Source organism: Aotus nancymaae, unplaced genomic scaffold, assembly GCF_030222135.1.
Source record: "Aotus nancymaae isolate 86718 unplaced genomic scaffold, 86718_ANA_hifiasm-v0.15.2.pri h1tg000041l, whole genome shotgun sequence".
Taxonomy (NCBI): Eukaryota; Metazoa; Chordata; class Mammalia; order Primates; family Aotidae; genus Aotus; species Aotus nancymaae.
Window position 1 is genome coordinate 40,929,308 of NW_026988455.1, and position 25,119 is coordinate 40,954,426.

Sequence of the window (25,119 nt, forward strand, 5' to 3'; positions counted from 1 at the left end):
GGTGTTTGTATTAGTCTGTTCTCACATTGCTATAAACACCTGAGACTGGATCATTTATAAAGAAAATAAGAGGTTTGGTTTGTTTGTTTGGTTTTTTTTTTTTTTTTTTTTGAGATGGAGTCTTGCTCTGTCACCCAGGCTGGAATGATATGGTATGATCTCAGCTCACTGCAACCTCCGCCTCCCAGGTTCAAGTGATTCTCCTGCCACAGCCTCCTAAGTAGCTGGGATTACAGGCACACACCAACACGCTCATCTAATTTTTTTGTATTTTTAGTAGAGATAGAGTTTCACCATGTTGGACAGGCTGGTCTCAAACTCCTGACCTCGTCATCTGCCCACCTTGGCCTCTCAAAGTGCTGGGATTACAGGTTTGCACCACAGCACCTCGCCTAAGAAAGTAAGTTTCATTGGCTCACAGGTCTTCAGGCTGTGCAGGAGGCAAGATACTGGCATTTGCTCAGCTCTGGGAGGCCTCAGGAAACTTTCAATCATGGCAGAAGGCAAAGAGGGAGCAAGGTGTCTCGTACGATGGAGGCAGAAGCAAGAGAAAGAGGAGGTAGGTGTTACACACTTTTAAACAACAAGATTTTGCAAGAACTCACTTTCAAGAGAACATAACACAAGAAGATGGTGTTAAACTATTCATAAAGGATCAACCTTGATCATCCAATCACCTCCCACCAGGCCCCACCTCCAACACTGAGGATTACAAATGAACATGAGATTTGGGCAGGGACACACATCCAAACCATGTCAATACTCTTGTCCTTTAGACTAGGCTAGCGGACTGTGGACTAACTCACGTGGAGATTTAGGTATCAATGTTCTCCCCTCCATACTTTCTCCAAGTCTGCAGTCTTTCCCCTTGTCCATCTTGACCGCTCTCTTTCTCTAAGCACAGCAAGCTCTCCTGGCTTCACATCCTTCCTCATCTAGTCTAGGCCATATGGAACTTTGTTTTGACCATTATTTTGCCAATATATTTTATTCCATTGTCTCTCTTTAAGACACTCATCCTCCAGTTTCCAACCTGGATTAGCCAAATGTTTGCCTCCAGCCTATAGAGGGCTGCTGGAGAAAAATGACTGAATTTTCTTTAGTATATAGGAAGAAGCCACTACTGATTATGGTGTCAAATCTCAACAGGTGCTTACCACTACTTAACAACATGATACTGCATAGACCTAAGCTTATTTCTCACTCCCACATCACTGTCTCCAATACCCTCACTCATACTTTTGCCAGATTTCTTGGATGCCTGTTTCACAAAGAAGATGCAGATTATCAAGTGTTAAGTATATTTTTCTTATTTAAAATCATCTGTATCTGAATGTATCTTTGAAGACCTAATATCTACAATGTGCTTTCTAGGTGTCAGATACCTTGCTAAATAATCGTAGTAGCTAAAATTTATTGAGTTGATTATGACTAGTTATCACAGCACCTGGAGTCTACTAAGTACTCACTAAATGTTGAGTATCTAATGATGGGCCCAAATACAGATGTTTGTAGATATGGCATGAGATAGTACAAAGATCAGTACAACTTCAGAGCCCATACTTCACTTCTACTTCCTTCCTTAAATCCTTTTGTATAAACATTTTCATCTATAATCCTTACAACATCAACAACCCTGGGAACTAGGCATTATTATTGTTATGTTGCTGCCTCATTTTATATAAATGTGTGTGCATATGTATACATATATATCTTATATCCAACATCAAGGCCATAGTTACACAGTTAATAACTTGGAGAGTTATAACTTAAAGATATTTTTGAATCTGATCCCGCATTTAAAACACCACACGGTATTAACCATTAGTGATTATACATAGCTTTAACTTACCACATCTCTGAGAATGAGGTTTTCTCTCTTCTTAAGGAAAACCAGTGAATCCATCTGAGGACCTCATTCTTTTCCAGCTCTTTCAGGAATCTATTCTATCTATTTCCTTCTCTTTCCCATATGTTCAACTTCTGAAATTTCGTTGGTGCTGTTGACTTATTTCCTGCAGATGCTCAAGTCTATCGAACTTCAATACATCTACCATTTGAAAGATCACACCAGATGTTAAAATGAAAGCGTAATACAGTAGCAAGAGGATAAAAAATATATGAAAGATAATTACTTCAGGAACTTCAACATCTGATTAATAGATATTCCATAAAAAGAGAATGAAGAAAATAAACCCAAGTATCAGAGAAAGTGTAGTAGAACATTTCCCATAGCTGAAGGTCTCAAGTATCTGTAAGGTATATTGCCGAGTTAAAATGAGGAAACTGAGGCCAGTGTGAGAAAATGAGAATCCAATTTATTCAGCTCCCAGGCAAGGTTCTGTGGTCCGGGAAGGGGCCAGAGAAGTCGCACTGGGCTTCTCAGGGTGTGGGGTTTTATAGGGAGTGGAGGTAATTGATTGGTCTTTAGGGAAACAAAGAGCAGACAGTTTCATTGGTGAGGAGGGTTGATTGATTATTAGGGAAACAAAGAGCAGACAGTTTCATTGGTGAGTTTCATTGGTGAGGGGGTTTGGTTGATTACTAGGGAAACAAAGAGCAGAGAGTTTCATTGGTGAGGGGAAGTCAAGGTGCTGATGGGGCGAGCTGCCATTGGTTGCCAGGCGGGACTACTGGTGGGCTGACCGGCTGGGGAGGTCAATGTTAAGCTGCCATTGGACAAATCTTTGGTGGGCTTTTCAAATTTTGAAGGGGTCGAGTGAGGAATGCAGAAGTGGGTGTGTGGAACCTGCATAGAGAGACCAGATAAGAGTGGGTGTGGGGAGCCAGCATAGAGAGGCTGGCATGGGGAGAGATAAGTGTGTCAGCATGGAGAGGCCAGCACGGGGAGAGATAAGTGTGTCCATTTAACTCCCAGTGAGGCAGCCAGCCTTACAGTATCCAAGTTGGAATGTCCAATAAGTGGCAGTGCAATAAGGTGAACAAGAGAACTATAGCACATCATTGTGAAATTTAATAATTCCAGTAATAGTAAGAAACCTTTGATACTTTCAGAAAGAAACAAGGAACACATTGCATAGAACAGTATACAAATCAGAATGACATTGAGCTAGGACAATGAAACAAAACCTTTCAAATTCTGAAAGAAAATTATCTCCCATGTAGAATTCCATATCCAGGCAACCTACCATCAAATGTGAAGATAGAATATTAAATTTTCACAACTATAATATCTCAAAATGTTTACTCTCTCAGGAATCCTTTCCCAAGAAACTACTGAAGCGTATACTCCTCAGAATCAGGGAGCAAAGCAAGAAAGAGAAAACGCAGGACCTGGGGCAGGGACACTCAGCAGAAAAGAAAGCCTTCTCATTTCTCTTTTCTATCCTTTCTCCCACTGCTTTAATTCAACTCTTTATTATTTTTCTTTTGAATTATTGAACTAACATTCTTACCAGTATCCCTTCTTCTAGTCTTATGTCATCTCACACATTGACACCAAAGTTACCTCGATATATGCAAATCTGATTATTTCCATGAATACAATTCCTTAATGCTAATGTTTCAGTTGTCTATTTCCACAGCAATTTCAAACTACCACATATTTGATTACAATTTTGCAACCTGGGCTGGGCTCAGTGAGGTGGTTCTTCTGTTGTTCTTGCCTGGGGTCACTCTTGTGGCTGCAGTCCTCTCACTGTTAAACTGGGCCTAGAAATCCAAAATGGCATTACTCATAGGTCTGAAATCCCTACTGAGATGGCTGAAAATGCTGGGGGCTGGGTATGCATGTCTCTCTGTTCATTTAACAGGTCCTCTTTACATGATGGATCAGGATTTTAAGAAAAAAGTGTTTCAGCAGGATAAGCCCCAAAGTACCTATCAAGCTTCTGTTTGCATCACATTTACCAATGTCCAATTAGTTAAAGCAAGTCACATGGCAACATCCAGAGTCACTGTGAGAGGAGATTACCCAAGGATATGTGCTAAGAACACTGTGGACCCCTTGGTGGTGACAGCAACACCAAGTTTCTGGAAGAATTGGCAAAACCCAAGCTATCTGAAATAACAACAAAAAATTGTGGTTGAATTTTAACTTGTAAATTATCTTAGAATTTGGTTTCCCTGAAATGAGTTATTTGCTTTGTGTTGCTTGTTACTTACTGTATTGATTATATTTGAGAAAATGAAGAATAATGTGAAAAGTTAAAATGTAGCTTATAACTTTGGCTCTGCTGAGCTGTTCTTGTAAAAACAGGAACTTAGTAATACTAAGAGACAAGCCACGTAGCCTGACTGCCAGAGAGAGATGACAGCAAGTAATAAGCTTCTCATTGCAGAGAGCCTATAAATGGACGTGTAATGGAGAGGCTTATTACCCAGATTCTTTTCCCAGGAAAGGCATATTGATTATGGCCCTGGAAAGGAAATGCAACCTTTATGGAGAGCCTATAAACAGACACATGAAGGGCATCTGTCGTGAGGAAAAGCCTCTGTGGTAGAGATAAGGATGTAAAAGTCTTTCTTCTCCCACTGCTCCTCCAGGCCTGCATGGAGGCCCCCCTCCTCTTGCAGTTTTGTGGTCAGGCTGGTTGTCCTGTGTCAGATCCTTTACCCCCTGCAGCTGTGAGTCCAAGGCATTTCTTGCTGATAATTATAAGTTTATGTTTGACCTCTATTCTTGCTAAGGTGTATGGTTTCTATGCTGACACATAGAAAGTTATCTTTACGTTGTTCTGCTTTTATAATACCATGTTGTGATTTTTGTGCATCAGTTTTGCAAATGTATTCATTTTTATGATCATCACTACAATGTTGTGTGGCCTCACTCCTCCTCTAATAAAAAACTGAGGTTTTTGGGGGAATTTTGGACATCCACAGAGCACCTTTATGTGGTGTCTCCCTGGGCCCAGCTTTGAAGAAAACTGTTTCTTTGTCCTTTTTTTCTTTTTCATTGACCACTTGGTCACTTTGAGAGCTCTTGAATCCATGTTAATATATTGGGAGCTGGTCTTCCAATAGATATGAATACTATGAGGTGTGGTTCACTGGAAGCTACCAACATAACAGTCTGCTGCAGATGCTCATCACTTACTAAACTTTTTTTTTTTTTTTTTTTTTTTTAAGAATCTTGCTCTGTTGCCCAGGCTGGAATGCAGTGGCACAATCTTGGCTCACTGCAACCTCCACCTCCTGGACTCGAGATTCTTGTGCCTCAGCCTCCTGAGCAGCTGGGATTACAGGCATGTCCCACCCTGCCTAGCTAATTTTTTGTATTTTTAGTAGAGACAGAGTTCCGCCATGTTGCCCAGGCTGGTCTCTAACTCCTGAGCTCATGTGATCTGCCTGCCTTGGCCTCCCAAAGTGTTAGGATTACAGGCATGAGCCAATGTGCCTGGCCCCATCGCTTAATGAAATACTATCTAAACTCACAAGCCTTTCAAGATTTACCCCTTACTTCTCCAACCGTACCTCTCCCCACGCTACCCTCTAACTTTACTCTCTATCCACTATAATAATAACTAACTCTTACATCTCAGTATGGGCAGGGCATTGTTCTAACCAGTCTTAATGACTACCACAGCAATTCCTCTTGCGGATGAGTAAACTGAAGCATAGTTATCAGACCCAATTGCAGTGAAGAGACTGAGGCACCAAGAGTTCAATGACTTACCCCAAGTCCCTCTGATAATAAATAGCAGAGGGGCTTCAGAATTGACAATCCTCAACACTATTTTATATGGTCTCTTGGAAACAATATTCAGTTCTGTGAACATCCTGGACTATCTCTGGCCTTCTTCTGAAATTCTCATTTTCTGCTCTTCTGGCAGGAAAATACCTTCCTTTCCTTCTTCAGTGTCAATGTGAGGTGAAGAAATTCTGGCTCCCGCCAGGTGGATCTAGGTGCTATCTAATCTATTTCCACTGCCCACTCACAGCCATTAAAGTAATTATCATCTCATATTGCTTCTATTTATTTTCATGATTGTCCCACTTAATGGGCATAAGAATGGAAGGGAGGAGCCTATTCGAAATGAAGATTCCTAGGTTAACCTGAAGGATCTGACACTTAGAGAATCAATGCCCTAGACCAGAATTGGCAAACTTTTCAGAGCCAAAGAGTAAATAATTTAGGCTCTGCGAGCTGTACGGTTTCTGTCACAACTACTCAACTTTGTCTTCATAGAAGAAATCAGTCATAACTAATACATAAATGAGCGAGCATGGCTGTGGTCCAAAGAAACTTCATGGATACTGAAATCTGAATTTTATATAATTTTCTTGTGTCATGAAATATTATTTTTCTTTCAATGTTTTTTCAAGCATTTAAGATTTTTAAAAAATTTATTCTTAGTTCATGGGCTATATAAATACAGGGAGTAGGATAAATGTGGGCCTGTGGGCTATAGTTTGCTGACCCATCCCCTAGACTATTAACCTATATTGTTATATTCTTAATATTTATTTGTTAAATAAGTGAATTAGTAAGTAAGTGAATCTAACAATAGACTGAATTTATTTATTTCACATAATGTAATATTTTTACCTAAAAAATGATGCCTTTACTTATTATTATTTTTAATTTGGTCAGGTTTTTAATCTCTGTAGGTCTGATTCTTCATTGGCAAAATAAAGTATAAGACAAGATCAGTGAGTAGCTTTCAAACTATGTTCCATTAACCCTAGGGGTCCTCACATAGAATCTGGTGTGAAGGATAAGGGAGAAGAGGAGGCAGAGTTGGTGGGTGCCAGGGACCCCTTATATCAGCCATATATAGCATCACTATTACCCCTTGCATATTTAGCTTCAAAAATATATATTTATTTGAAGGAAGAGGGTTTTTCAAATTATTTTATTTTGCTTTTTAAATTACTACTACCAGTATAATTAAAGTAATTAGATAAAAGAATATAAAAGGGGAATAAAAATCAGAAATGAGAGTCTAAGTCAGTGGTGCCCAATGTTTTGGCTTCCCTGAGCCACACTGGAAGAAGAAGAATAATCTTGGGCCATATATAAAATACACTAGCACTGACGATAGCTGATGAGAAAAAAAAATCCCAAAAATAGCTCACGATGTTTTAAGAGAGTTTATGGAACTTCGTACTGGGCTGCATTCAAAGTCATCCTGAGCCACACGTGGCCCAAAGGTCAAAAGTTAGACAAGGTTGGTCTAAGTTGTCATTTGCAGCAGATATGATTGTATATCTGGGAAACTCAGGAAAATGTGCTGAAAAACTATTACCAACAATAAGAAAAATCAGTGAAATGGTTAAAACCATTTTTCTACATTTGGAAACAACCAATTACAATAATAAAAAGTACAAACTCAGAGATAAACAATAAAAATGCATTATCCGTGTAAAGAATACTTTCAAATACAAATTAAGTCAAAGATTTAACATCTTAAAGGTACTCTTTTGTATTAAATTATCCATAAATATCAAAAGGGCTTTTTTTCACAGTAAACCAGTAGAGCCTAAATTTTACTGGAAGAATAAGCAAGCCAGAATAGCTAGAAAAACCCTAAAATATTTTAAATAAGTAACTCTTATAAATTAAATGGAAATAACAACCCTTATATTGTCTATGAAAATATATTACAAATCTATAAGTAATTAAAATGTTTGTTAATGATGCCTGAATAGACAGATCAATGAAACAGAATAAACAGTCCAGAAATAGACTGAAATATATGTGAGAATTTAGAATATGAAAAAGACAACATTTTAATTCAGGGTAGAAAAGATAGATTATTTAATAAATAATGATGGTACAAGTTGGTTAACCATCCAGCAGAAACTAAAATTGTATCTGTTTCTCATTTTTTATAAGAAAATAAATTTCAGACAAATAAAAGAACTAAACCAAAAAAAGAAAACTATGAATGTGCTAGAAGAAAATGTGAGAGAATGCTTTTATAATAGTGGAGTAGGCAAGAACTTTCTAATCAAGAAACAAAAGAATAAAACAAAACAAAACAAAACCTAGGAAAGATCAAGCATATTTAAATCATACAAATTATAATAAACATATTGAAACATACAAATTATACATTTCAGCATGAAAAAATACTATAAATTAAAATTTAAGGGGCTTGTTTTTATTTTACAGAATAGAATTTTTAAAAATAAAAATATAGTTCAAGGGACAAACCAGGGGAAAATACTTGCAGCACATGTGACAAAAGAGGACATCATTTTTTTAATATATAGAGACATCAAATCAATGAGAAAAATTTACATTCCAATAAAAAAATGATTAAATAACATGAACAGAGTTCATAGAACAAAAAATATAAATGGCTTTTAAAACAAATGAGATGATAATTACATGTAAGGTGACATAAAGATAGCATCTTTCATCTACCAGAGAAATAAAAAATAAAATATTTATAGCACACCCTAAGTCTACAATGTTAAAAAAATAGGTATTTATCACACCTTTTTGGAAGAAGTGTAATGTGGAACAAACACTTTGGAGGCTATGTGATAATAGCTATCAAAATTTAGACACAGAAATCCCTGCTAGGAATATATATATATATATATTCTACAGATTTGCTTATACATGTGAACAAACTTAGAATTATAGCCATGATAGCATATTTATAAGACCAAAAAAACAGTTATATGCCATTAATAGAACTTTAATTATAGTATATCACTATAATGAGAAACCCTGCAGCCATTTAAAAATAATAAATCTATATTAACAGTTATGGAGTAATATACTAACTATATTCCATGCAAGAAAAAAGCAAGAAACAGTGAAGTATAATTTGTAGGCCTCTAGTTATTTAAAAAAAAAAATGGGGCTGTGTGTATATGCATGTATATATACAGTACAGGCTGAGCATTCCTTAGCTAAAATGCTGGGGACCACAGTGTTTGAATTTTGTGTTTTTTCAAATTTTAACATATTTGCATATACATAATGAGATATTTGGGGGAAGAGACCTAAGTCTAAATATAAAATTCATTTGTTTCATATAAACCTTATGCACATAGCCTGAAGGTAATTTTATGCAATATTTTTAATAATTTTGTGCATGAAACAAAGTTTGTGTATATTGAATCATCAGAAAGCAAAGGTGTCACATGTAGAATTTTCCACCTGTGGTGTTATGTTGGTGCTCAAGTTTTGGAGCATTTCAGATTTTGGACTTTTAGATTAGGGTCGCTCAATCTGTACTTGTATAATTATATAGACTATCTCTTGAAGGCTACACAGAAAACTGACACTTAATAGTTGTTTAGAAGGAGCTGGGCTCAGAACAGTGACCTGTCCTCATTATCTTTTTCTTTCTTTCTTTTTTTTTTGGAGACAGTCTCGCTGTCACCCAGGCTGGAGTGCAGTGGCGTGATCTCGGCTCACTGCAACCTCCGCCCCTCCAGGTTCAAATGATTCTTCTGCCTCAGCCTCACGAGTAGCTGGAATTACAGGCACACGCCACCACACCCAGCTAATTTTTATATTTCTAGTAGAGATGGGGTTTCACCATGTTGGCCAGGCTGGTCTCGAACTCCTGGCCTCAGGTGATCTGCCTGCTTCGGCCTCCCAAAGTGCTGGGATTACAGGTGTGAGCCACCTCACTTGGCTTATTATTATTATTATTATTTTGAGACAAAGTTTTGCTCTTGTTGCCCAGGCTAGAGTGCAGTGGTATGATCTTGCCTCACTGCAACCTCCACCTCCTGAGTTCAAGTGATTCTCCTGCCTCAGCCTCCTGAGTAGCTGGCACTATAGGCTCCCACCACCACATTGGCTAACTTTTGTATTTTTAGTAGAGATGGGATTTCACCATGTTGGCCAGACTGGTCTCAAACTCCTGACCTCAGGTGATCCGCCTGCCTCAGCCTCCGTAAGTTCTGGGATTATAGGCATAAGTCACCACACCTGGCCCTGTCCTCTATTATCTAATCACAAGTTATTTCTTAGCAATGGAACCCCAGATGCGAGCTAACCCCATGACCACCTGGAATAAACAGTCCATTTCCCAACTTTCTTGGCAGTGAAGTGTGGCTGAGTTCCAGCTGATGATATGTCCTTAAAAGGGAAGTTGTGCTCTTTTCTCCTCATTCCACCTGCTGGCCAGATTGTAGACCTGATTCCTGGAACTCAAGCAGTCTATTTGGAGCATGAGAGAAAAACTGAATTTTGACAACGGCAAAGAACAGGATAGAAAGAATTAAAGACTTCCTAACAATGGTGGGTGGTCTCATCATGCCAGCCTTGGACTACTGGCCACTGGGGTTTGTTTTTGTGGGAGAGAAATAAATCTCTATGTTTAAATCATTAGTATGGGGGGGTTCATGTCATTCATAGCCAAAGCCAACCTAACCTAAACTGATTTAAGATGGGAGCTAGATGGCTTTGTTTGGGGATTCAGGTTAGACTCTTATTACTGAGTGTATTATATAGTTTAGAAACACAGCTGAGTATGGACGGTACTAAGAGTCTCTGTATAAAGAACTCTGTTTTCTTTTTTCTTGAGTTTCTCTTATCTTGCAAGGATTGTTGAGACATCTTCATCCTTGGAGATTATCAAAGTTTCAGGATATTTTATTCATTCAAAAAACCTAAAAGCTCACATGGTAGACCAGATGATTTCTTACTGAACATTCTAGCTGAGAATCTAGGAAAACAAGGGGTAGGTGTGTGTGTGTTGGGCAAACAAAGGAGAGGAGGAGAGGAGAATATTCAACTTAGCACACCTCAATCTCTGTTGGATTCTTGCTAATTACAGATATTCTGTGGCTGAGGTTTTTTTTATATCATCATAAATTAAGTTGTTTGTTGCTGGATCAGTTCTTAGCTGGAGTAATTCCAATGCCTTGCTAGGAGAAACAGCTATTCTATTTAATTTAGGATGTGTTGGCACGACTGCCAAACATCAACAAGAACCTGGAAACGTTCTCAAACAGAAGGCATGATACACAGCTCCCACGTCAATAATCTCTTGACTTTCCACTTTGAGTTGTGGATATTGTTTAAAGAGAGTCAAAGGAAAGAAAGCAAATTTGGAAACCCTGACCAGGACGGTGGGGAATAGGATCCCTCCCACTTTCCCAGTAGTTCAGAATAAGTTCTTTCTATATTTCCATTACGTGCTACTAGTCTCCAATCATAGGTAGGCGAGCATTAGAATCAACCTGAGAGACTTTTTTTCTTTCTTTGATACAAGGTCTCACTCTGTTGCGCAGACTGGAGTGAAGTGGTGCGAGCACAGCTCACTGCAGCCTTGACCTTCTAGGCTCAGTCAATCCTCCTGCCTCAATTGATCCTCCCACCTTAGCATCCTGAGTAACTGGGACTACAGACATTTGCCACCACACTTAGCTAAGTTTTGTTTTTATTATAGAGATGGGTGTCTCACTATCTTGCCCAGGCTGGCCTTTAACTCCTGGGCTCAAGCAATCCTTTTGCCTTGTCCTCCTAAAGTGCTAGGATTACAGGCATCAGCCATTGTGCCTGTCAGGGGCTTTGATTTAATATAGATTCTCAGACTCCATATCCTCAAATTTCTTATTCAGTAGATCTGTTAAGCCTACACCTTTATGTTTTTAGAAAGTGGTTCTGATGATTCTGATGGCTAAACCCTGGTTCTTCATTTTGGAAGACCTAGCATAGATCAATTCAATATTTTAAAATGTCCTTTATGTGCTAGATACGTTGTTAGGCATGAGGAGGTATGCGATTTGCTCTCTTTGTTATAGAACATTATACTCTAGATATCATGAATATTGCCTTTTCCACAAACTCATGAAAATTGGGCTCACGTCGCTTTCCTATTTCGTTTCTTTGTTTTTCAGTAATCACTCTACTGGTGTCAGTTCAGTATTCCTCTTGGGTCCTTCCTCTACCTGTGTAGTAGTAATACTTCTCTAGAGAGACAGAACCAACAGAATGCATACATAGATACATGGATAGATGAGAGGATATTTATTAGGGGACTTGGCACACATGATTATGGAGGCTGAGAAGTCCCATGGCAGGCCTGACAAGTGGGAGAAGCTGGCATGCTGGCAGTGTGGCTCAGTTCAAGTACAGAGGCCTGAGAACCCACAGGGGCACTGTTGTAAGTTCTGGAGTGCAAAGGCCTGAGAGCCTGATGTCCAAGGGCAGAGGAAGACTGTACTCCAGCTCCTGGAGCAGAGCAACCAATTCAACTTTCCTGTTTTTCTTCTCTCACACCCCCAGCCTGTTACATGATGCTCATCCACTGACGGTGGATCTTCCCCACTCAGTCCACTCAGACTCACACACGGATCTCCTATAGAAACACTCGCACAGACACACCCAAAACAATGCTTTATCAATTTTCTAGGTATTCCTTAATCCAGCCAAGTTGATGCCCAAAATGAATCATCACAACTTGTATTGTCTAAGAAGACTTGCTCAAACTAAAGAAAGGTGGCATAATGCAAACAATAAATTTAAAAGGAGGAATTTCTTATCAATTCAATAGTGTCATGGTTTCTTGCTGTTACGTGGGATTGTTGTAGTATATCAGTCCTATAAAGTTCAAGAGAGAACACTTGTCCCCTACAGCTGGGTTGGGTAAAGCTGTTACAGATGCCGCCTCCTGAAGTCTAAAGTTACAGCTCATTTTATTCCACATCAGAGGCATTCCAGGGAGGAACTTCAAGCAGTCCACCTGGGGCAGCCAGTAAGGGGGTATAGCCTGTGAATAAACCAAAACAAAAATACAAGTGATTAGAAAATAGACTGCCTTATATTATCACTACGAGATGGTGACTCTAAATAATGTCAGTGATAAAATACTCCTCCCTAAAAAGTCTTTTGTTGGTTTAAGGGCTAATAAATTTCTGTTTTTGTAAGCCATCCAATTTATAGTAGTTATAGCAGACCTAGGAAATTAATACAAATGCTAAATGAGAATTTTCAAAGCGAGCCATAAATACTATATACTAAATAAATGGTAAGAACACTAGCATGTTACAGCAACTTAGAGGAAGTCTAATCTTCTTCCAGAGGCCATATATACAAATTCAATTCGAAACCAAAGACTATGGTATCAGCTCTATTAGACTATCAAAGAAATCTAGTAAATGATATCCCTTCATGCCACATCTTCCATAGAGACTATCTTTGGAACCACATTTGCTTGAAGGGCAAATCAATCTGATAAATCAGCCTCAAGATGATATCGATGATTTTTCAGCCTGTCCCTCTAAAAAAAACCTGGTATCATCTGATGTACATTTTAAAAGTAAAAATTAACAACCCCAAAGGCATGATCCTTGAAAGAAAGAATTGATAAACTAGGCTTTACTAAAATTAAAATTTCTGCCCTGCAAAAGACACAGTCAAGAGAATGAAGACAAGCCACAGATCTGCGGGGAGCAGAATTGTAAAAGATATGTCTGATAAAGTACTGCTATCCAAAATATACAAATAACTCTTAAAATTCAACAATAAGAAAACAATCCAATTAAAAAGTAGACCAAAGACTTTAATAGCCCCTCATCAAAAAGACATATGCAGATGGCAAATAAGCATATGAAGAGATGCTACATCTCATATGTCATCAGGAAAATGCAAATTAAAAGAACAATGAGTTACCACTACACACATATTAGAATGGCCTAAATCCAGAACACTAATACCACCAAATGCTGAGGAGAATGTGGAGCAACAGGAACTCTCATTCATCATTCATTGCTAGTTAGAATGCAAAATGGTATGGCTACTTTGGAAGACATTTGGTGGTTTATTACAAACCAAATGTACTCTTAGCATATAATCCAGTGATCATACTCTTTGATATTTGCTAAAGGAGTTGAAAACTTATGTCTGCACAAAAACCTGTACACAATGTTAAAGCCGCTTTATTCATAATTGCCAAAACTTGGAAGCAATCAAGATGTCCTTCAGTAGGTGAACAGATGATAAATAACTGTAGTACATCTAAGCAATGGAATATCATTCAGTGCTAAAAAAGAAATGAGATATCAAGCCATAAAAAGACATAGAGGAACCTTAAATGCATGTTACTAAGCTAATCTGAAAACACTGGGTGATTTCAACTATATAATATTCTTCAAAAGGAAAAACTCTGGAGACAATAAAAATATCAGTGGTTGCCAGGTATTAAAGGGAGTGTGGTTGAAAAGGTAGAACACGAAAAATATTTAGGGCAGTGAAACTATTCTGTATGATACTATAATGGAGGATACATGTCATTATACATTCGTGCAACCCCAACAGACAACACCAAGCATGAACCCTAATGTAAACTATGGATTTTGGGTGATTATGATGTGGCAATGTAGGTTCATCAATTGTAACAAATGTACCACTTTGGTAGGAGAAGTTGATAATGGGGGAGACTATTCGTGTGTGAGGGCAGGAAGTATCTGAAACACCTTCCTCTCAATTTTGCCATGAACCTAAAACCTCTTTTAAAAAATTAAGTCTTTAAAATAAATAAATACCACTATCTCTATATACTGTTACCACATGAACACCAGGATATATTGTTGTATCAGTTATCTATCACTGTATAACAAATTACTCCAAAACATAATTGCTTAAAACGATAATTTATTAGTTCTCACGATTGTGTAAGACAGAGATTTGGGCAGGGGTTAGCTCGGAAGTTTTCTCCATGTGGGTCTTTGACTCAATTGTATCCATCTGGAGCTGGGTTGGGCTCAAAGGTCCAAATAAATATATATTGATGGATCAGGCATGGTGGCTCATGCCTGTAATCCTAGCACTTTGGGAAGGTGAAGCAGGAGGATTGCTTGAGACTAGGAGTTTGAGACCAGCCTGGGCAACATAGCAAGACCCTGTCTCTACAATAAAATAAAAATAAATTAACCAGGCAAGTGGTAATAGTGACTGTAGTCCCAGCTACTCTTAGGTCTGAGGCAGGAGGATTCTAGAGCCCAGGAGGTAGAGGCTGTAGCAAACTGTGATCATGTCACTGAACCCTAGCCTGGACGACAGAACAAGACCCTGTCTCAAAAAAAGATAGACGAGAGAGATCCAAGATGGCTGATGATTAGCAGCTCGGGCACGTACCTCCTAGTGAAAGCGCAAAGAACGAGAGGACGCCACACTTTCAGACGAATATTTGTTGCTCACGGACCAGGAGATTCCCAGTGGAGGAGCCCCACGGGTCGCCAGGGCGACTCTTGTGGCCGGCGTGGTGGTTTTGCTGGTGCCTTAGCACGCCAGTTCTTGGTGCAGAGTCCGGAGATTCCCGGGCAGAAAAGCACCATCAATCTTAACACCACTGTTTTGGCCGGCTCAGTGGATTGCTCAGATCTCGGCGCAGGGAATCAACAAGTTGGACGTCAGAGACCCAGTTAGAAAGCCGGTAATTATAAAGACGACAGACGGACAAATATATAATGAAGGGAAGAAACCAGCGTAAAAAGGTAGAGAATACTCAAAATCAGAATGCCTCTCCCTCTACAGGGGATTGCAATTCCTCATCAGTAACGGAACAAGGCTTAATAGATTACACGTGTGTTCCAATAACAGAAGCAGGTTTCAAAACGTGGGTGATAAGAAACTTCTGTGAATTAAAAGAACTTGTTCTAACCCAATGCAAAGAAACTAAGAACCTTGAAAAAAGGTTTGACGAACTGTTAACGAGAATGGACAATTTAGAGAAGAATATAAGTGAATTGATGGAGCTGAAAAACACAACACGAGAACTTCGCAAAGCATGCACAAGTTTAAACAGTCGAATTGATCAAGCAGAAGGAAGGATATCAGAAGTCGAGGACCAGCTCAGTGAAATGAAACGAGAAAACAAGAATGCAGAAAAAAGGATGAAAAGGAATGAGCAAAGTCTCCAGGAAATATGGGACTATGTGAAAAGACCTAATTTACGTTTGATAGGTGTACCTGAATGTGATGAAGAGAATGAATCCAAGTTGGAAAATACTCTTCAGGATATCATTCAGGAAAATTTTCCCAACCTGGCAAGGCAGGGTAATATTCAACTCCAGGTAATACAGAGAACACCACAAAGATATTCTTCAAGAAGACCAACCCCAAGGCACATAATTGCCAGATTTATTAGGGTTGAAATGAAGGAGAAAATACTAAGGGCAGCCAGAGAGAAAGGTCAGGTTACCCATAAAGGGAAACCTATCAGACTTACAGCAGATCTCTCAGCAGAAACCCTACAAGCCAGAAAAGAGTGGGGACCAATATTTAACATCCTTAAAGAAAAGAACTTTCAACCCAGAATTTCCTATCCAGCCAAACTAAGCTTTATAATCGAAGGAAAAATTAAATCTTTTGCGAACAAACAAGTACTTAGAGAGTTCACCACCACCAGGCCTGCTTTACAAGAGCTTCTGAAAGAAGCACTATACATATAAAGGAACAACCAATATCAGCCTTTCCAAAAATATATCAAAAAGCAAAGAACTTTAACACAATAAAAAATTTACATCAACTAATGGGCAAAACAGCCAGCTAGCATCAAACGCCGGTATTAAACCTATATATATTTTAATTGGATAAAAAGCCAAAACCCATCGGTATGCTGCATCCGGGCCCATCTTACATGCAACAATACACAAAGACTCAGAGAGAAGGAGGAAGATTTACCAATCAAACAGAGAGTAAAAATAAACAAATAAACAAAAAGCAGGAGATGCAATTCTCGCCTCTGATAAAGTAGACTTTAAAGCAACAAAGATCAAAAGAGGCGAGGAATGACATTACATAATGGCAAAAGGATCAATGCAACAAGAAGAGCTAACGATTCTATAGATCAACGAGATAGAAAATTAACAAGGATATTCAGAACTTGAACTCAGACCTGGAACAAGTAAACTTAATAAACATTTATAGAACTCTCCACTTCAAATACACAAAACATACATTACCACCTCACACCTATTCCAAAGGTGACTATATAATTGGAAGTAAATCACTCCTCAGTAATCGCATAGCATTTCATAGGTTTAAATTAAATATTGGTTGGCTGTTTGTTTGTTATCTTCTTCCCTTATTCCTTCCTGACTACATCATTAAGTATAATTACCAGTATAAAAGAGCTTTTCAATACCCATTACTAAATTGCATTCTAGCCTGGGCAAGAAAGCAATACTCCCATTCTCTCTCCCTCTTTCTTTTCCTTCTCCCTCCTCCCCATTCTCTCTCTCTCTTTCTCTTCCTTTTTCCTCTTTCCTATTCTCTCTCAAAAAAAAAAAAAAAAAAAATCTTAACCAGCTCCTCTGAACAGCCCTTGTCCTCAAAAAAAAAAAAAAAAAAAAGTTGCAATACATATGTACTGTGCTTTATAATCATAATGTGCAATTAAAAATGTGTAATTTTCAAAAAAAAAAAGATAGATAGATAGATAGATATTTTATCATCATAAATAAATATTGATATATTAAAAAGTAGTTATATATTTATATGTATTTTATATTGCTAATATCTTAAAGACAATTAAAAGATAAACAGTTATTTAAATGTTTACTTATAGGAGGGACAGAACACAGTAGAGAAGCAGAAATAGAATAAGGCTTCTCTAAATACACCTTGTTTTGTAGACTTAGCTTTAGAAATATCTAAATATTTTACATAAAAATAAAAAGGAGATTAAATAATAAAAGCAATCTCTGAATTTGAAAGTAATAGGAAACCAGTGGACCTGCCTATATATCTAGTTGGTGGACTAGTCAGAGAAAGAGAGAAATTATAACAAAGAACTTTAAAACACGATAACTATATATCTTTGGGATATATACATTAGAGATATTTCCTAAAGACAAAAAGAGGCACGAAAATTTTTTTTTCAACCATTTCAACTAAATCATGCTGGTGGCAGTAGTGTTCATATTGTTTTCTGAGATGGCTGTGTACATTTTGTGGGAAAAACCAAAATCATCTGATTAGGCTGATCTCATAGAGAACTGAGGTTTTGTTTTTTATTTTCTTTTTTTTTTGTCATTGCTAGGAAATACAGATGTATAATTGATGAAGTCCAGTAAAAGCTAAGTCATATCTTGAAACTGGAAGTATAATTATACATTAATGATGTGTTTTATTTTAATAACAACATAGAACAAACATATTCCCTAAATCTAACCACTGAAAAGGCAAAGAACCAATGACCAATCCAGTAGGAATGAGCACCCCAGTGCCCAGATTATGATCTTAAATGTTATTTCTCTATTAAAGCAACCAAGGTGCTTTTAAAAAAAGGATTAATTCTGGACCTAGGGCAAGGAATGGAAAAACGATATGCTGGAACACTTGTAATTCAAAAAAATCAAGGACGCTATTGAAGACCATTGGGGTGGTGTCAAAAGTACTCAATAGACAACCTATAAGCTCTGCTGGGTTCAAAGAGAAAATTTGAGCATCAAAAAGCGTAATAACCTTAATGGATTGAAGTGCTTTGAATATATTTAAAACCATGAATTTATAACTGTACTAAAACTAAACTAATTGGTCACCTTTGAAAGATCTCAGGGAAACATCTCATTATTTTGAAATATGATAAAGAATTGAACCTTTTCTGCCTTTTCTTTTACAGTCTACATTGCAGAATTGCCAAATAATTTATGAGGGGAAGTTTTTTTGTATAAAAGTATTCTGATAAGCAAATAAAAAGGAATTATAAAATTAGAGTATTACTATTTTTGTTTGGTTTGTTTGTTTGAGTTAGAGCCTCACGCTGTCACCCAGGCTGGAATGCAGTGGCACCATCATGGCTCACTGAAGCCTCGACCTCCCGGGCTCAGGTGATCCTCCTGTCTCAGCCTCCCAGGTAGCTGGGACTACAGGTGTGCACCATCACAACTAATTGTTTTGCATTTTTTGTAGACACAGGGTTTCACCATATTGCCCAGGCTGGCCTTGAACTCCTGGGCTCAGGCAATCCACCCGCTTCTGCCTCCCAAAATGCTGGGATTATAGGTGTGAGCCATCACACCCACTCGAGTATTTTGTAACCTCCAATGATGTCACAAAAAAAGAGACACCGAGACAGTATTTTCATGATGGAAAAACCACCTATGAAGTAGCGTTGAAAAAAAATCTGACTTGAAGCAGATCAAACCTCTAAATCTAGCTGCCAATATAGAAAATACGGCAAATAAAGGAATATACTCAGCTATGCCACTGGGGATGCAATCAGCAAAATCCAGAATATGGGAAAGTATAAAATAAGCAACAAAAAAAAATCAAGAAGAGATGGAGTAGGATATTACAGATCAAAAGAGATCGCACATGCTTATCAACCAATGGCAAACTATGGACCTTATTTAAATTATAATTCCAAAAACATCTGTAAAAATTGCTTAAATAGAGCAATCAGTTCAACATGAATATTTATGTGACAGTACTCATGATTTATTGTAGATCTGTCTACATGTGGTAACAATGGTATTGTGGATATGTTTAACAAACAGAGTCCTTATTTCCTACAGATATATATTGAAATATTCACAGAGGAAATGACATGATACTCAAGATGGGGGAGTTGAGAGTGTGTAGATACAAAGAGCTTGATAATGTATTAATGATTTTTGAAGCTGAGTAATGAATATATTAGTTTCATTACACTATTTTCTCTACTTTTTTACATGTTTGTAATTTCCTAAAATAAAACTTTAAAAATACCAGTATTTATTAAGGAGCTAGATAAAACACAATTGGTAGAATCACCGAATTCTATAAGCTTCTCTTTGCACAGTAATCTTTTCCCTAAATTGTTACCTGTTGGGTGAGGAGGTCTTACGCATCTTTGGTATACTTTAGTCTTAGGACAGTGACTGGCATATAGTAGTCACTCAGTGTTTATTAAGTGACAACCACTTTTTGTTTCTTTGATATGAGATCATCTCACTCTGTCACCCATGCTGGAGTGCAGTGGCACCATCATAGCTCACTGCAGCCTCCTGACTCAAGCCATCCTCCCACCTCAGTCTCCCAAGTAACTGGGACTACAGGCGCATGCACGCTACCGCACCGGGCTGGTTTTTTTTTTTTTTTTTGTAGAAATGGGGTTTTACCATGTTACCCAAGCTGGTCTTGAACTCCTAGACTCAAAGATCTGCCTGCCTTGGCCTTCCAAAGTGCTAGGATTACAGGTGTGAGCCATGGCACCCAGGTGATAACCACTTTTAACATTAGTATCAAACACTATTACTGTGATCAAATTTATTCAGTCACCTATGAAACTATAAGGCTTCTGATTTTGTTCATAGATGCTGGCAATACAATGGTCCCTGACAGTTTTCATCTGTAAGACTTTGTACTCCACATTCAGAGTCATGCCGTGTAGGTATTTCTGCACTAAATCCTTCTTGCAGTGCTGTATCAAACCTCAGTCAGGAACAGGCTTTTCTGATCAAGTGCCCTTTCTCCCATGTGCTTCACAGAAATAACGGAAATCTTGGCATACTTTCTCTTCTTGCTGCAGTTCAAAGACTTTGGCCAAATGCTAAGCTTCTGAAATTTTTGCTCCTAATTTACTGAATTTTAGCACTAGGTGGTTAGTGGGAGGTAAGAGGAAATCCAGCCAGAACCCAAAAAAGAAATTATCTGAGAAATAAAACCTAAATATAAAATGATAGGCTATTTATGTGTTTGTATAATTTTAAAAGAAAACTTTGATATAACTTTTACAACCTAGGAATGTTTGTCAAAATTTCTTAGTCTAGTTTGATGGGCATGTGCAATGAGATGTTGACCATATAAACTTAGAAGAAGAAACCTACACATAGGAGGGATTATGTGAATTTCCTTCCACCTGAAGGTAAATCTTATTACTGTGAGATGGTTTACAGTGAGAGAACAGAGGTTTCATAAAGGTTTCCACCTGTGTTCCTGAAGGTCCCTGACAAATGGCACTGCACGATGGAAAAAGCAGCAGAACATGAGTGAATATTTAAGTGATCTGGTGACTTCTAGATACCAAAAATATTGGAAAGCCACACATTATGAAAAATATCTTGGCTTTCTCTTTCCAAGATACTCTTGGCCACTAAATTGATGTTCTTGTAGGAGACATCTGCTTGTAGGTGATGAGAAATGGAATAAGAACATAGCATAGATCTTCTGCCCCCGATTCCCTACTCTGCCAGCCATTCCTAGTACATGTGGGTGTTAATTTGGTAGCTGTCCCAGATTTCATAAAAGCAGAGATGGCTTTCAGTTAAAAATGGCAACTTGAAGATGCATTTAACTGCCTTTCATTCCATCTAAGTTTTCCATTGAAATAATCTGCAGATGTCATAAATAGGGAACACCTTATAGCAATGCTGATCATTAAGAATTGAAGAAAGTTTTACTAAAGACCATACAGCTAAAACCATGAAGAAAGGCCTATCACCCCAGGTTTCTATGTAGTCTGGAAATTTAATGAGAAGAGACTTCATCAAAATCTGTAACCTTCAGTGCAGTAGTAACAGCTGGAGGTAATGATAGGTTATTGGTAGCCTTGTAAAGGGTACATATGAATCAGTCCCTCTGGGGAGTGCATTACATGCCAGAGCCATAAGAAGTGGGATCTTGTGGTTTTTCCATGCTGGGAACAAGCAAAGGAGCTGCCACAGCTCTCTCCCAAAGAAGTCAGTTCTACCAGAAAAAGAATGAAGTTTTTTCCCCAGCTGACATCAAGCTGCCATCATGAACTTTGAAAAGAAACTCTTTGGTCAAAGGGACAGACTCTGTTATCTTTCGTCTACTCTTAGGCTGCTGGATTTCTGAACCAAATAATGAAAACTACAAAAGTTGAAATATTTCCTCCTCCTCCTTATCTTGGGTGGTCTGAAACTTCAAACTCACACAATTTCTAAAAGAGTTTAAACCAATACTCGCCAAACTCTAACCTCAATCTTTAATTCAGTATACAACTGAAAATAAGAAAGGTAGTGCAAGTCAAAAAAGATGTCAATCTGAGTGACTGTTTGCATAATGGCATAAAATATTCCTTTACAAAATTTTGGAAACTTTCTGATTAGTTGAATAGGATTTTGCATGTTGGACACCAGAGTAAGTAGTCATTAAAAAGAAGGAAATCTAAGATGAAAAAACACTGAGGAAATAGAAAATTTGATTGTCAAGTTTCAAGCAAATCAACGAATTAGAACCTAAGCTCCAAGAAATCCTCTCAGAATTTAGGGGAAGAAAACAAAGAAACTAAAAGGACAAAGGAAAAGAGCTGTGAAGAATAAATCCAGGAGATCCAATATGAGTATGATAGAACTGTCAGAGTCAGTTTAAAAGAAATAAATATATAATATTGATATATTGGAGAACCTGAAAATATTCAATAAATTAACTTAAATGCTAGATTGTAAAAGGACCAATCATACAAACTACCAGAAAGCCTAAACAAGAAAATATTTCTGAAAAGCAAAATGTGTAAAATTATCAACCTATGACCATAGATTTGACAGATTTATAATTTATTTTAAAATCTTTTACATGCACCTGGTTATATATTAAAATTCTTAAAGGAAAATATAAATCATAAATATAAATATAAAATTAATAAATATAAAATTTTTAAATGTACCTCAAAAGTTGGGAAAGCTCAAGTATTTAATTTTGACAAAAGAAAGTTGAAAACATAAAGCAACTCGCATAAAGCCATACCTTTTATAAGAAGTGGAGTATGAATTTGAAATTTTACAGCATCTAAAAAAATATGGAAAGCTGTCCAATTTATTTTTAAAATTTCCATAATGCTGATAGCAAACCTGACCAAAATAGCTAATACACACGCACACACACATACACACATGCACATGCACACACATACACCCCATGTGGACTAATTTTACTTTATATAGATGGAAATGGCAAAAATAAAACACCAGAAAATCAGATGCATACTGTAATAAAATGATACTACCCTATGACAATATTTATTTCAGTAATGCAAGGTTCATTCAATCTTAGAAAACCTACAACATTGTATCAATATATCAAAAGAAAAGTGAAATGCATTATAATTTCTAGAGGTCTGATATATCTATAAAAGGCCTTTTATAAAAATCAACATCATTTTCTGATGAAATCTCTAAACTAAGACTAAGACATTTTCTTAATACTATAAAGACATTTTTTCTTTCTTTTGTTTTCAAAAAAGCTGTCAGGTGCTCGCTTCGGCAGCACATATACTAAAATTGGAACGATACAGAGAAGATTAGCATGGCCCCTGGGCAAGGATGACACGCAAATTCGTGAATCGTTCCACATTTTTAAAATTTTTGCAGCCTACCCATCTGACAAAGGGCTGATATCCAGAATTTACAACGAACTAAAACAGATTTACAAGAAAGAAACAAACAAGCCCATTCAAAAATGGGTGAAGGATATGAACAGATACTTTACAAAAGAAGACATACATGAGGCCAACAAGCATATGAAAAAATGCTCATCATCACTGGTCATTAGAGAAATGCAAATCAAAACCACATTGAGATACCATCTCACACCAGTTAGAATGGCGATCATTAAAAAATCTGGAGACAACAGATGCTGGAGAGGATGTGGTTTGCACTGTTGGTGGGAGTGTAAATTAGTTCAACCATTGTGGAAGACAGTGTGGTGATTCCTCAAGGATCTAGAAATAGAAATTCCATTTGACCTAGCAATCCCACTACTGGGTATATATCCAAAGGATTATAAATCATTTTACTATAAGGACACATGCACACGAATGTTCATTGCAGCACAGTTTACAATTAGCAAAGACCTGGAACCAACCCAAATGCCCATCGATGATAGACTGGACAGGAAAAATGTGGCACATATACACCATGGAATATTATGCAGCCATCAAAAACGATGAGTTCGCATCCTTTGTAGGGACATAGATGAACCTGGAAACCATCATTCTCAGCAAACTGACACAAGAACACAAAATCAAACATCGCATGTTCTCACTCATAGACGAGTATTGAACAATGAGAACACATGGACACAGGGAGGGGAGCACTACACACTGGGGTCTGTTGTGGGGGGAGTGGGGGGGACAGCGGGGGCTGGGGAGTTGGGGAGAGAGAGCATGGGGAGAAATGCCACAATGCCACATATAGATGAAGGGGAGGAAGGCAGCAAATCACACTGCCACGTATGCACCTATGCAACAATCTTGCATGTTTTTCACATGTACCCCAAAACCTAAAATGCAATTAAAAAAAAAAAATTCAACAGTGAAGGAAAAAAAAAAGCTGTCAGGACCATAGTTAAGTGAAACCTAGGTATATTCCAGTGAAGTATGAAATATTGAATATTCATCTCAATATTCTTACTAAAGCAATAAGACACAAAAAGGAATGAGTACAAAAGGAACTACATTCCCAGCACTTTGGGAGGCCGAGGCGGGTGGATCACGAGGTCAAGAGATCGAGACCATCCTGGTCAACATGGTGAAACCCCGTCTCTACTAATACAAAAAATTAGCTGGGCACGGTGGCGCGTGCCTGTAATCCCAGCTACTCAGGAGGCTGAGGCAGGAGAATTGCCTGAACCCAGGAGGCGGAGGTTGCGGTGAGCCGAGATCGCGCCATTGCACTCCAGCCTGGGTAACAAGAGCGAAACTCCGTCTCAAAAAAAAAAAAAAAAAAAAAAAAAAAGGAACTACATTGATGTAACCATTAAATTGACACATTTTAATTCTACCCTCTTCCACCACAAATCATGTTTCTTTATAGCCTCTTACCTTTGAGAGACTTATCAATTCAGGGCAAAAACTAATATGCTTTGCTAAATTATTGTGGTTGCCATTTGATATGTCAAGAATTAATTTCTTGGCTGGGTGTGGCGGCTCATAACTGTAATCCCAGCACTTTGGGAGGCCAAGGTGGGTGGATCACAAGGTCAGAAGATCGAGACCATCCTGGCCAACATGGTGAAGCCCTGTCTCTACTAAACACAAAAAATGAGCTGCACATGGTGGCCTGTGCCTATAGTGCCTGTAGTCCCAGCTACTGGGGAGGCTGAGGCTGGGGAATCGCTTGAACCCAGGAAGCAGAGGTTGCAGTGAGCCGAGATCGCACCACTGCACTCCAGTCTGGCAACAGAGTGAGACTCCATCTCAAAAAATGTACTGCTGCTGTAAATAGCTAGACAATTCCCTGTTAAATGTACCCCTTTTCAGTCACCTAGCCTCTGCCTTCAGAAATCTCACC

At 38.0% G+C, this 25,119-nt stretch overlaps 1 protein-coding gene and 1 non-coding gene across 3 annotated transcripts in view; one reads left to right on the forward strand and one right to left on the reverse strand.

The window, feature by feature from the left end:
- Positions 1–7,860: 7,860 nt before the first annotated feature.
- Positions 7,861–25,119, reverse strand: part of CUNH9orf85 (chromosome unknown C9orf85 homolog) — a 150,633-nt gene continuing 133,374 nt past the window's right edge. For both annotated transcript variants that reach the window (XM_064361650.1, XM_012453944.2), the window contains one exon: positions 7,861–12,650. In XM_064361650.1, coding sequence (XP_064217720.1) covers positions 12,611–12,650 — 40 coding nt within the window. In that variant the 3' untranslated portion in view covers positions 7,861–12,610. The remainder of the gene's footprint in view (positions 12,651–25,119) is intronic.
- LOC135268758 (U6 spliceosomal RNA) lies at positions 23,080–23,186 on the forward strand. Its single transcript, XR_010337112.1, has one exon. It is a non-coding gene; the product is annotated as a U6 spliceosomal RNA (small nuclear RNA).